The sequence below is a fragment of the Octopus bimaculoides genome, chromosome 6 (genome assembly GCF_046866305.1).
Source record: "Octopus bimaculoides isolate indiv1 chromosome 6, ASM4686630v1, whole genome shotgun sequence".
Taxonomy (NCBI): domain Eukaryota; kingdom Metazoa; phylum Mollusca; class Cephalopoda; order Octopoda; family Octopodidae; genus Octopus; species Octopus bimaculoides.
Genome location: NC_142933.1, coordinates 118,842,794 through 118,857,808, shown reverse-complemented (window position 1 = coordinate 118,857,808; position 15,015 = coordinate 118,842,794). Strand labels below are relative to the sequence as shown.

Genomic DNA, 15,015 nt, shown 5'->3' with positions numbered 1-15,015 from the left:
TGGAATGAATGCTGCAAAGCATTTCTATTTACTGATGTTCAACTGATTCTGCTGATCTGGTGGCCTTGCTTGTTTCTAAAATAGGGACAAAGCCATCAATTTTGAAGTAGGAGGACAAGGAGTGGGATTAGTCAATGACATTGATTACAGAGGAGTGAAAGGTAAAGTTGGCCATTGTGGAATTGAACCTCAGAACATAACGAGGACAAATATAATACTATGAGGCATTTTGTCCACAGCTCTAATGATTCGACTAATCTATTGCCTTAGAACTGTTTTTAACATAAGTAGATCTGAAATTTGGGGAAATTGATTAAAACAACTCTAGCGATTGGTATTTTAATTTATTGACCTCAAAGGGATGAAAAGCAAAACTAAATTGGGTGGGATTTGAATGCTGAACATAAAGAGCCAGAAGAGATACCAAAAGATGCTTTATTGGATGTTTTAAAGTTTTCATTTCCTTGTAAAAATAATGGTATGAAATTCTGGCACAGGGCCAGAAGTTTTCCGGAAAGATGAAGGACAAAGACAACCTTGGTGGAATTTGAACTCAGAATGCAGAGACAGACGAAATGCTGCTAAATATTTTGTCAAAGAGTTAATGATTCTATCACTGTCTTATTTCCCTGAAAAATAATAAAATTAAAATTTCATCCCCTTGTAAAAATTCTTTTGTATACAGGCATGAGGCCTGAAATTTGATTTTATCAACCTCATCACTTGATTAGTACTTAATTTATTGATCCCAAAAGAATGAAATACAGAATCAGCTTTGATGGAATTTGAACTCAGAACATAAAACTGGAAGAAATGCCACTAAACATTTTATCTGTGACTCTGCTACATCACCACCTTATCCCCCTGTAATAATAGCTTCAAATTTTTACACAAGGCCAGCAATTTCAGGAGAGGCGGTAAATCGGTTACATCGACCCCAGTGCTCAACTGGTACTTCTTTTATCGACTCTGAAAGGATGAAGAGCAAAGTTGACCTTAGTCAATGAACAAAATGCTGCTGAACATTTTAGCTGGCATGCCAACAATTCTGCCAGCTCACCATCTTAATAGCAACGAGTAATAATAACATGGGCCCAAGGCCAGAGACGGGTTTGGATTTAGTCAATTGAATTGATCTCAGTACTTGATTACTGCTTTATGTTACCAATCATAGAGGTATGAGAGGTAAAGTTGCCCTCAGCTGGATTTGAACACAAAAAGCAGAAAACCACAAGAAATATTACACGGCATTTTGTCTGAAACCCTAACAATTCTGCCAATCCACCACTTTATAATTATGACTGTTTCTAATCTAGGCTCAAAACCAGCAATTTTTAGGAGAATGGTTAGTTGATATCATTGACTCAGATTCTACACTGGTACTTTATATTATTGAACCCTAATGGATGAAAGGAAAATTTGAAGAATGTAAAAATCCAGAAATACTGCAAGGCATTTTTTTCCCAACATTCTAATAATTTTATCAGCTTGCTACCTTACCTAATAATAATAATAATAATAATAATAATAATAATAAGAATGATAATAATAATTTTGGCACAAGGCCAGCAATAATAAAAGTAATAATAATGGTTTCAAATTTTGTTACAAGGGCAGCCATTTTGGGGGAGGGGATGAGTTGATTATATCAACCCCAGTGTTCAACTGGTACTTACTTTATCAACCCTGAAAGGGTGTAAGACTAAGCAGAATCTGAACTCAGAATGTAAAGACACATGAAATGCTTCTAAGCATTTTGCCCAGCATGCTAACAATTCTGCCAGTTCAATAATAGTAATAATAATAATAATAATAATAATAATAATAATAATAATAATAATAATAATAATAACAATAATAATGATAATAATAATAATCCTTTCTACTAAAGGCATAAGGGCCTGAAATTTTTGGGGAGGGGTTAAGTCGATTACATTGACCCCAGTGTTTCACTGGTACTTAATTTATTGACATCAAAAGGATGAAAGGCAAAGTCGACCTTGGTGGAATTTGAACTCAGAACATAAAGATGGATGAATAATAATACTACTAATAATAATTGATTTCTAACACTGGCCACAAAAATCATGCATTTTGAAGAAGTGTAAAGCAAATTCAACTGATCCCAAATATTTAACTGGTACTTTTATTTTACTGACTTTGAAAAGATGATCTAGAGAATGTTCCCTTAGCCTTTTCAGTCCTCTGAGAGTGGTGAGGTCTCTGTGGCTAATATTGTTCTTAAAAAGGTATGAGATGAAAGTTGCTGGAAAGACATACAGAAGGACATATTCCAACAAACTGACATTCTGGAGGAGGAAGGACTTGGTATAATGATTAGTGCAGATTAAGTGGGATGGGAGTAATGAGAGGAGGAGAAATGACAAAGTGTATGTGGCATGAAAGCCAAGCAGTTCTTGTGTGCAGAAGCCACAATAGTAGTGGTAGAAGAGGCTAAGAGAGGGATTTGAGTTCAGAATGTAATGAATCGGCTGCAAATAAATACTAAGAAATAATGATCTGTAACAAGCAGAAGATCACATATTTTGTGGAGGGGAAGTGTAATTAATTCAATAAAAAAAAGACCCCCCCCCCCTCCTTTCCGCAGAACTTGAGAGCTGTTCACTTTATGGACTTCTAATAATCCTTTCTATTATAGGTCCATGGCCTAAAAATTTGGTGGGAGGTGGTGGGGCTAGTTGATTGCAATGATCCAAGTACTTGACTGGGACTTATTTTATCAACCATGAAAGGCTGAATGGCAAAGATGATATTGGTGGAATTTGAACTCCGAATTCAAAGCCAGAAGAAATGCTGCAAAGCATTTTGTTTGGCATGCTCTAATGAGTCTGCCTGCTCAAAGCCTTTAGACCCCTAATAATAATAATAATGATGATGATGATGATGATGATGATGATGATGATGATGATGATGATGATGATGATGATGATAATAATGATGATGATAATAATGATAATGACAATAATAATAATAATAATAATAATAATAATAATAATAATAATGATAATAATAATAATAATGGTTTCATATTTTGCCATAAGAGCAGCCATTTTGGGGGAGTCAATTATATTGGGTCAATTAAATTGATGAGTCAATTTCATTGACCCCAGCATTCAACTGGTACTTAATTTATCAAAAGGATGAAAGGCAAAGTTGACCTCGGCGGAATTTGAACTCAGATAGGAGTGATAGGTGAAATACTGCTAAGCATTTCATCCTGCCTGATAATGATCCTGCCAGCTCACCGTCTTAATAATAATAATAATAATAATAATGGTTTCAAATTTTGGCACATGGCCAGCAAATTCAGGAGAGGGGTTAAGTCAATTACATTGACTCCAGTGGTACTTATTTTATGGAAACCAAAATGTCAAAATAAACATGCTAATGATTCTTCCAGCTCACTGCCTGTTTGACCCCTAGTAATAACAATAATGAACTTTAAGTTTAGCCACTTGTTTGTGAAGGGAATAAATTATGTTTTGATTGACTTATCCCCAGAATATAAGTGGTATTTATTGTATTAACAATAATAATACTATTTATTATATTCTGTTATTGGTTTTAGTCATTGGACTCAAGCTATGCTGGGGCTCTCCCTTCAAGGGTTTTACTCAATTATATTAGCTTTGATTAACTTTACTTTTTATCAACAATGAAAGAATAATAAGTAAATTGGAACTTTGAGGGGGATTTCAACTCAAAACACAGAAGGACATTATGAAATACCAAAAGGTATTTTTTTGTCCGTCACACTACCAATTCTGCCAACCACAACTGTATGGTTCTATGATGCATTGACCAATAATTCTATCACTCCCCTTCATATGATTCTACCAATTCGATGTTCTATGATTCTGCCATCCACTGTCTTATAATTCAACCATTCAACATCCTGTAATTCAACCATCTCCCACCCTGACAATAAGTAATATACTTTCTAATTTTGGCACAAAGCCAGCAACTTTGAGAGGAGAGGTATAAGTCGATTACATTGACCTCAGTATTGACTAGAACTTATTTTATTGATCCCATAAGGATGAAAGGTAAAGTTAACCTTGGCAGCATTTGAACTCAGGAAATAAACCAGGAGTAATGTCGCTAAGCATTCTGTCCAGCATGCTACTATTTCTACCATCTCACTGCCTTCTGACATTAAATAATATTGGTTTCTGTCATAAGCACAAAGCCTCAAATTTATGTTAAGTATAGTTAAGATCAACACCAGTATTTGATTAGTATTTTATTTTTATCGACCCTGGGAAGATGACAAACAAGTTTAATCTTGGTGTGATTTGAAATCAGACATACAAAAAGGCTTAACAAAATACCATGAGGTACTTTGTGTGCCACTTTATAGATTCTACAATAATAATGATCCATTTTATTATAGACACGAGGCCTGAAATTTTGGTGGGAGCAGCTTGACTGGTACTTATTTTATCAATCCCAAAAGGATAAAAGTAAAATCGACCTTGGTAGAATTCGAACTTAGATTGGTAAATCTGAAGAAATGCTACTAAACTTTTTGTCTTCCATGCTAAAAATTCTGCCAGCATGCTGCCTCCAAGTGGTTTCAAATTTTGGTACAAGGCCAGCAATTTTGAGGGAGGGAGTAAGCTGATTACATTGACCCCAATGTTCAATTGGAACTTATCTTATCAACCCCACAAGAGGGCAAAAGTTGACCTTGGTGGTATTTGAACTCAGAATGTAATGTGTCAGAAGCAATGCTGCTAAGCATTTTATCCAACGTGCTAATGATTCTGTGAGTTTGCTGCCTTAGTAATAATAATAATAATAATAATAATAATAATAATTATAATAATAATAATAATAAGAAGAAGAAGAATTTTTTCTACTATAGGCACAAGGCCTGAAAATTTGGGGAAGGAGACCGATCGATTACATCAACCCCAGTGTTTCACTGGTACTTAATTTATCGACCCCAAAAGGATGAAAGGCAAAGCTGACCTTGGTAGAATTTGAACTCAGAATGCAAAGACAGAAGAAATGCCACTAAGCATTTTGCCCTGCATGCTAACCATTCTGCCAGCTCACTGCCTTGTTTATAATAATATTTTCAAATTAGCAGTATTCACATTTCAAATAACCCTTACTGGCTATAGCAGTACAATATAAGCCCTTACATATATAGGGGGCATAGAATGTTATTGATACACTATATATAGGTGGAGGGCATAATATATTGTAGGCACACAATATATATATGTAGTGTGTGTATCATATTGTTGACACAGTGCATATATCGAAGGTGGGTATATTGTTTTGTTCACCCCATCCATTATATATGTAGGTAGTAAGAGTAGTATGTTGTTAACTCATTGCATATGTAGTGAGTAGGCATAGTGCATTGTCATCCCACTACAGTTGGAAGTAGTGGGTATATTGTTAACCCACTACATATGCAGAGGATGGGTATATTGTAATGTCAAACCTCTACATATGCAAGTGGTGGGTATATTATATTGTTAATCCACTACATATGTAGTTGGTGGGTATATTGTTAATCCAATGGGTGGTGGGTTTATAGTGTTAACCCTTTACATATATAGGTAGTAGGTCTAGAATATTATTAACCTACAACATATATATATATATATATATATGAGGTGGATATTAACCCACCATATATATTATAGGAATTGGGTACATCATATTAACTCGTTACATATGTAAGAAGTAGATATAGTGTGTTTTAACCCATTACATATGTAAGCATTTATTTTATCAACAGCTGGAAAGATGAAAGGCAAAAATCAACCTTGGTATGATTTGAACTCAGAACCTAACAAGACATGACTAAACATCAGAAGGTATTCTGTTCATCACTCTTCTGATTTTGCCAGTTCACCATTTTATATGTTGCTCCACTGATTCTGCCAGTCCACCAATTTCAAAAAAACAATAATAATTTTTTTTTTTTTTTAAATAGGCACAATGCCACACATTTTTGGGGAGGGTACAGTCAATTATAACAACTTCAGTATTTTGCATGGTACTTATTTTATCAACCCCAGAAGGAGGACAGGTAAAGTTAACCTCAGTGGAATTTGAAGTTGAACATAAAGATTTGTAAATAAATACTGTAAAGCATTTACTCTGCAACTCTAAAAATTCTGCCAGTTTTGCCACCTTCAATAAATAACAATAATAATTATCATCATCATTTTCATCACAACAACATCGATAACAACAACACCAGTGAAATTTATGAATAATGGAATGAAATTAAAATGGAAATGGCCGCAAACCAATCAAAGTTCAGTAGTTGTCAAAGCAGAACCATTTGCGTTCGATGCAATTGAATTTGTACCTGGCGGTAGGATAGCAGTCGTTGTACCATTTGTGGTGCCGGTGCCATTCACAATTGTGCTGTTCTGGAAGGGGGTGTCTTGCGGCTCATCAACTATGATTACAGGGATATTGTAAACTGGCTTCGACATGTCGAGGTCATCGATGTTATCGGGAAATTTTGAGTCTTTTGTTTCAGGTAGCAGCAGTGAAAGTCCACCAGTGATGAAGGAGAGTGCTCCGAGGCAAAGGAATGGCATCAAGGGGTGAACATATTTGTGCTGCCAAATAAAGAAAGGAAAAACATTTATATTCTGTTTCGAGTTTTATAAAAACAAAAAAAAAAACATTTTATTTATTTGAAAAGATGAAAAACAAAAATGGATATAAATATTAATCAATGTGTCTATATTTTTAAATTCGATATAAAAAGTACAGTGGACTTGCCTTGGAGAATGGAAAAATTTAACTTTCCAAACAGCACTTTTTGGGGGGAAAGCTGAAAGTATAGAAATTAATAAGAGACAGCAGAGTTATACATCCTCTAAGTTAGAAGCCACTTTTTTTTATTTTTAATTTAGTTGATGCAAAACTCTGCTTTGTCTCATTAATTTCTCCCCTTTCCATTCTTCCCTGAACGAGGACCATCTGAACCCTAACCCTAACCCTAACCCTAAACCCACTTCTCATTTCAATTTCACTCTATTCTTTTTATCACATTTATTCCGTATGTAATGCATCCGTTACATCCAATATATCCTTTTTTTAATTATAGGATGTAAAATTCTGCCGTGTCTCATTAATTACTCTCCTTTCAACTTTTCCCCTGAAGAAAGACTTTGTCTGAAATGTTGGATTTTCCATTCTTCATGGCAAGCTCACTGTACTCCTTTTATTGATTGTATTACATAATACAAGTCTTGCTAATGCAAACCAACACTAGTCTCGTTAGAGTCTGTTTGATCATATACGTATCATTTAGATATATTCTTTTATTTTATTCTTTTACTTGTTTCAATCATTTGACTGGCCATGCTGAAGCACTACCTTTAGTCGAACAAATCAACTCCAGGACTTATTCTTTGTAAGCCTAATACTTATTCTAGCGGTCAATTTTACGGGGATGTAAACACACTAACATCGGTTGTTGAGCGATGGTGGGGTGAAAACACAGACACACAAATACATACATACATATATATATATGACAGGCTTCTTTCAGTTTTCATCTACCAAATCCACTCACAAGGGTTTGGTTGGCCTGAGGCTATAGCAGAAGACATTTGCTCAAGATGCCATGAAATGGGACTGAACCTGGAACCATGTGGTTGGGAAGCAAGTTTCTTATCATAGAGTCACTCCTGCACACACACACACACATACATATATATCATCATCATCATTTAACTTTCCATGCTGGCATGGGTTGGACGGTTTGACTGAGGACCGGCAAGCCAGATGGCTGCACCAGGCTCCAATCTGATCTGGTAGAGTTTCCATAGCTGGATGCCCTTCCTAATGCCAACCACTCCAAGAGTGTAGTGGATGCTTTTATGCATCAGCGGCACGAGGGCCAGTCAGGCGGTATTGGCAATGGCCATGCTCAAATGGTGTTTTTACATGTCACCTGCACAGGAGCCAGTCCAGTGGCACTGGCAACGACCTCGCTCAAATGTTGTTTTTCATGTGCCACCAGCACAAATGCCAGTAAGGCAACACTGGTAAGGATCACGCTTGAATGGTGCATTTTACATGCCACCGGCATGGGAGCCAGTCAGTGACCCTGGCAACGATCATGCTTGAATGGTACTCTTAGTGTTCCACTGACATGGATGCCATTCATGCGGTGCTGTCATCGAATTTGATTCCGATTTCGATTTCACTTGCCTCAATAGGTCTTTGCAAGCAGAGTTTAGTGTCCAATGAGGAAAAGTATGCATAAGTGGGCTGGTTACACCCCTGGCAGAGGCCACAGGTTATGGTCTCACTTGGCTTGCCAGGTCTTCTCAAGCACAACATATTTCCAAAGGTCTTGGTTACTAGTCATTGCCTCGGTGAGGCCTAATGTTCGAAGGTTGTGCTTCACCACCTTATCCCAGGTTTTCCTGGGTCTACCTCTTCCACAGGTTCCCTCAACTGCTAGAGTGTGACACTTCTTCACACAGATATCCTCATCCATTCTCGCCACATGACCATACGAGTGCAGTTGTCTCTCTTGCACACTACAACTGATGCTTCTTATGTCCAACTTTTCTCTCAAGTCATTTACACTCTGTCAAGTATGCACTCTGTCATTACACATCCATCGGAGCATACTGGCTTCATTCCTTGTGAGCTTACGCATGTACTTAGCAGTCACGGTCCATGTTTCACTGTCATGTAGCATGGCTGTTCGTACACATGCATCATACAGTCTACCTTTTACTCTGAGCGAGAGGCCCTTTGTCACCAACAGAGGTAAGAGCTCTCTGAACTTTGCTCAGGCTATTCTTATCCTAGCAGCTACACTTTCAGAGCACCCCCCCCCCACTACTGACTTGGTCACCTAGGTATGTATATATATATATATACATATATATATATATATATATATATATATATATATATACACACACACACAGACAAATATAATGAAAAAGTGAAAATAATACAATGGAATATAAATAAGATTGTAAATAATTATAAATTATCATTAATATAAATAATATAAAAACCCCCAAAATATATAAAAGATAGAAACTGCTACATGTTTGAATAAGTTGATGTACAAATTATTTTATACTGGTAAATTATCTTATGTGTACAAAGAGTTGAAATATAAAACAATTATATCTTAAAATAACATTATCATCATTTACAGAGCAGTTTCATATCAGAAAAATACATATGCACGTAAAATCCACATTGTTACTGAGAGCAACATTTTTGTATGGACTGGAATAATGTTGTTATTTAATCAAATAACAGAAGAAAAACATCATACTGAATGAAATGTTATCTAGAATATATTGTCATGAGAACTAGATACATCGTATAATGTATCTAGAACTACATAACTCAATGAACTGCCCTTCCTTTTTCAACACAGTAAGGTTTGAAGGTAGTTATTTCTAACAATTCAAGTAACCACATAGAGCTACCCCTCTCATAGCTACATCATAAAGCATTTCATTTGGTCTCTCAACCACCTCCACCATCCTTCTAGTATTTGCATATGCAGAAAATAATGTTTATAATGATTGATGATAATTACAGTAATAACAAACAAGATAAATACAGTTATAATAGTAAAAAATGAAAGACTACTTACTAATAGAGTTATCTGGGGAGACAAAATGCCGCCGATACGTCCCCACACTAGGCATGTACCAAGTCCTATATTTCTGCAAGAAAAAGTAACAGATTTAGCTTCTCAATGATTATGGACATATCTATAAATGTTGCGTTATTGAGATACTTTTTACGCATGCCTCTGTGTGTATGTAAAAAATATTTTTAATTCATGAACATTTATAAAATATCATAAATAAAATTATACTTATATATACATAAATAAAATATAGCGTAGAATAATAAAATACGCTTATTTGATGGCATAAAAAATGCATTGGCACATTAGATGCATCCCAATATTAGCAACATGCATTCACAAAATCAGAAAAATATTTTAGTGCATTAAAGCTTGTAATACAGGCCCTGAGACATATTTTGGGGGAAAAAGTGCATTTTATATGCAATGAAATACATAAACGTTGGAATATCAGAATACTTTAAACAGGTGTAGCTGTGCAGGTGCAAGTGTGTGGCTGTGTGATAAGAAGTTTGATTCCCAACAACACAGTTCCAGGTTCAGTCCCACTGCATGACACTTCAAGCAAGTGTCTTCTACTATAGCACTGGGCTGACCAAAGCCCTGTGAGTAGATTTAGTAGATGGACACTAAACGTGTGTGTGTGTGTGTGTGTGTGTCCGTGTCCCTTTCTCATCACTTGACATCCAATATTGGTGGCGAGCTGGCAGAATCGTTAGCATGCTGGGCAAAATGCTTAGCGGTATTTCGTTTGCTGTTAGGTTCTGAGTTCAAATTCTGGTGAGGCCGACTTCGCCTTTCATCCCTTTGGGGTCAATTAAATAAGTACCAGTTATGCACTAGGGTCGATGTAATCAACTTAATCCCGTCATCTGTCCTTATTTGTTCCCTCTCTGTTTAGAGCTCTGTGGGCAATAAAGAAATAAATATTGGTGGGTTTATGTCTGTGTTGTTGTTAGGCAAAAAGAGACCAATAGAGTAAGCACCAGGCTTAACAATACATGTAGTGTGTGTGTGTGTGTGTGTGTGTGTGTGTATATATATATATATATATATATAGGTGTGTGTATATACACATATATATTTATATACACAAACATACACACACATACATATATACACACATATGTGTGTATGTGCGTGTGTGTGGAATTTCAACATCAACAAGAGTATTTTTGTTTGTATGTATGCATGTATGCATGCATGCATGTAGGTGCAGATTTGTATCTTTGATGCATGTATTCTCATGCATATAGCTGCATATCTTATGTATGTATCCACCCAAAAAATGGAACAAGAATGCAACAGAGGACAATAAAACATCCGGACAGATAGACGATGCGAAGATGGACAGGAAAAACAACAAGGATGGGTCATTCGTGGCCTTCTCTCCTCAGTCAAGTTTCCAGATTATCCTTACAGTTTCGGCCGGTTACACTTGAGACTGTTCAAATCTGGCTGGCCCCAAAAATCTAAGCTAAGAGCATTAAATATTTTGGGAGAAAGCAAGCAAATGTGTACGACAACAAAAACAAAAACAAAAACAACCAGAGTAAATGTTACACAATTACAAATACAATCAACAAGAAGATAACAACAGGTGTCTTTCGACTAATTAAAAGCGAATCAAGGTGAGCTGGCATGTGTAGAGTGAAAGCCTTGAGGCAGGAACATAGGAGATGAACCAGACTGGAACCGGGTGCAGCCATCTGGTTTACCAGTTCCAATCAGACTGTCTAATCCATACTAGCATGATGATGATGATTGCTAAACAGATAAAAGTAATGATTTCACTCCAATATACCAGTATTAGAAGCATAGCAGGTCTGATTGATTTGTCACATGTATTGTAAATGTTGCATGCAACTGACTTTGTGGCCCCTTGTGTAATCAACTGCAAATTGGAAAACGTGTGGGAGGGAGGGTGAGAGTGATTGCAACTCACATTTTTTTTTCTTTTCTTACTTTGCAATCTGATAATGAATACAGTTGAGCATAATACTGTTCGACGCATACAAAGCTGAGGTCTGAATATGTAATCTTGTTTATCTTACATTCGTAAATATATACACTCTCTATATGTGTATGTGCATACACATACATACATCTCTCTGTTTGTTTATTTGTTTGTTTGTGTGTGTCTCTCTCTCTAAATATATATATGTGTGTAAGTGTGTGTGTGTATGTATGTGTGCATATGTATGTGTGTGTATGTATGTGTGTGTTTTTATATATATATATATATATATATATATATATATATATATATATATATCCAATATAGGCAGAAGCAATGAAAAAGTACTCAATCCAGTGAGAGATGAATATCAATTTAATACAGAACCGAGAGAATAATTTGTTTGTATTTTTTAAAAATATATATAATGCAAAAACAGAACCTGAGCGATTGCTTGGGAATACATAGCATATGTTATAAATATGCCTTGTTAAAGTATCATAACAGCATGAAACTATTAGTAGCTCTTGTGGTTGTGTATTAAATTGATATATTTATGTTAAATTTACATATATATATATATATCTAGGAAAAGATTTTCTCAATACACACACACACACACGCATGCACACACACACACACGCATGCACACACACACACACACATGCACACACACACACACACATGCACACACACATAAAACATAAAAAATCAGGAGGTATGAGAGGTGAATATATTCATTTAATCACTTGAACTCCTTAGATTACAGCTGTTTCACAGCCTTCCTCATATAGCAAGAATTTCAGAGTGAAAGAAATTGTTTACATGTTTGCACTAATATGCATGCTCTACTTTATATAATGCAATTATATATTCACAAATCAAAACAAATAAAGAAAGTTAACTCTGCGAGGTGAATCGCTGGTGTATCCATGATGTTCTGATGAGCTAGCTTCTTTTTTTTTTTGTTAACATTAAGGTCGGTCAATTCCCTGAATTTCTACCTAACACCTTAATCAATATGAACCAACATATCTTCATTTTTACTGACCAAACCAAGCTAATCTTATTTAGTTTTGGTCTTTCACATATTGTATACATAAAGAGATTTTGCATGTATACTTATGAGTTGAATCCTTGGTGTAACCAGGATGTTCTGGGGATCTGATGAGCTAGCTTTCTTTACTTGCATTGATTTGTGAATATAGCATGCATATTAATGCAAACATGTAAATATAATTTTTTTCTACACTGAAAACAGTCAAAATCCTAAGGCTGTCAAGTGGTTAAATAAATGTATATTCACCTCCCATACCTCTTGACTTTTTATTGCTTATATACTCCTCATAAAAATCAGATATTCTGGATTTCTGTAGCATAAACACTCTGCATTACACTTCTCTATGTTGTATTACTATGTGGTCTGTTAGCCAAGTCCGTTAGAGGAGCTTTCTGTGATTGCCACACAATTCTGTGAATCCAAATCTTATACTACGAATTTATATATAATTGGAATAAATTATGTACAAATTTGTTCCAGATCTTTGTGCTCTGAGATCACATATTGCAAAGGTCAACTTTGCCTTCTCTCTTCCTGGGTGCAATAAAATAAAGTAGTTGTCAAGTATCGGGGTCGATGCAACCAACTATCCTGTTCTCACAGATTTCAGGCCTTGCACCTTTGTTAGAAACAATTATTGTTATTGAAATGTAATGTGTCTTGAATGGCACAACAATGCAGAGTGTACTAAAATAACTGTTATAAATAATTTAATTATTCATGGTCTAATATAATATTTCAGAATACAAAAATTCCTTCTTCAGATATTGCTTGGAAGTAATGGAATTACATTTATCCATTGGCATAAATCTGTATCACAGATGGGGCAGTTAGCAAGTGTACATTGATTGCTGTCCCTTGCTCATTTCTTTGCTATTTATTGTTATTTTCAGTTGAAGTTGAGCAGCGGTAGGGATCTAGTGTTGTTGGGATGTTTTATATTCTGGCAGAATTGTTAACATACTGGACAAAATACTTTGTACATTTCCAAGCCCTTCATGCTCTGTGTTCAAATTCTGCCAAGGTTGAATTTTATTTCATTATTTTGGGGTTAATAAGATAAGTACCAATTGAACACTAGGGTTGATGTAATTAACTATTCCTCAACTCCTCTGAAATTGCTGGCCTTGTGCCAAAATTTGAAATCATTACTACTACTACTACTACTACTACTACTACTACTACTACTACTACTACTACTACTACTACTACTACTACTACTACAAAAAAGGATGCAAGCTGGCAGATACATTAGCATGCCAGGTGAAACGCTTAGCAGTATTTTGTCTGTTTTAACATTCTGAGTTCAAATTCCGCCAAAGTTGATTTTGTCTTTCATTCTTTCAGGGTTGATAAAATAAGTAACAGTTGAGCACTAGTGTAGATGTAATTGACTACCTCCAACCCCCAAAATTGCTTGCCTTGTGCCAAAATTTGAAATCATTATTATTATTATGACAGAGTAGTGTAGCAGCAGAAATGAATTACTATCACCTTAAATGCTTTATGGGATTTAGTTACAAGCTTTACATTCTGAGTTGAGATCTTGCTGAAGTGAAATAAATGCAAAACATATCTTCTTAACGTAGAATTCACATTTCTATATACAATTTATTGATCATGAAAAAATAAAAAAACACAATAGCGAATAATATATATATACGTATGTGCATATATTATATACATATACATATACATATATATATATATATATATATATATATATATTGAGAAAGAGGAAGAGAAAGAGATGTGTCTTTTCATTCATATCTGATAAATTGAGTACACACATACACACTTGAACATATATATCTATTTTGTATATAATGTACATAAAAAATATCCCACAGTAAAATGTGTACATTTTTTAACTCTCTTACACCCACTAAAATCCAACAGCCTGCTAGGGGATATATATATATATATATATATATATATATATATTACACAAATTGATGCAGTATTCTTCCAGACACATTATCAGTAAAACATGACTGAATGAATAGCTATTTGAGGAAATATACATGTGTAAGTGTGCAGGCAGACATGCACATTTCATGTAGAGGCATACACACACATGTATGTATGTGTATGCATGTGTGTGCATGTGTGTATGTGTGTATGTATGTATGTGTCTATATATACACACATATATATGTATTCATATATGTATACATATGTGTGTGTCTATGTGTATATATGTGTGCATATATATATATATACACACACACACACACACACACATATATATATATATATACACACATATATATAAATGGTGTGTGTGTGTGAGAGAGAGAAAGAGAGAGAAGTAATCATATATGTTGTGCATGCCTGATCAAACTCATAACT

General features: G+C 35.1%; 1 protein-coding gene across 8 annotated transcripts in view; it reads right to left on the bottom strand.

Annotated features, from left to right (window-relative positions):
• LOC106881073 (organic cation transporter protein) overlaps nt 1–15,015 on the bottom strand; it is a 322,600-nt gene that overhangs the window by 12,587 nt on the left and 294,998 nt on the right. For 7 of the 8 annotated variants that reach the window (XM_052968537.2, XM_052968540.2, XM_089354505.1 and 4 more), the window contains 2 exons: nt 9,647–9,719; nt 5,993–6,617 (listed from right to left, as the gene is read on the bottom strand). In XM_052968537.2, coding sequence (XP_052824497.1) covers nt 6,300–6,617; nt 9,647–9,719 — 391 coding nt within the window. In that variant the 3' untranslated portion in view covers nt 5,993–6,299. Of the gene's footprint in view, nt 1–5,992; nt 6,618–9,646; nt 9,720–15,015 lie in introns of those variants that run through there. The other variant, XM_052968543.2, reaches the window with a different exon arrangement.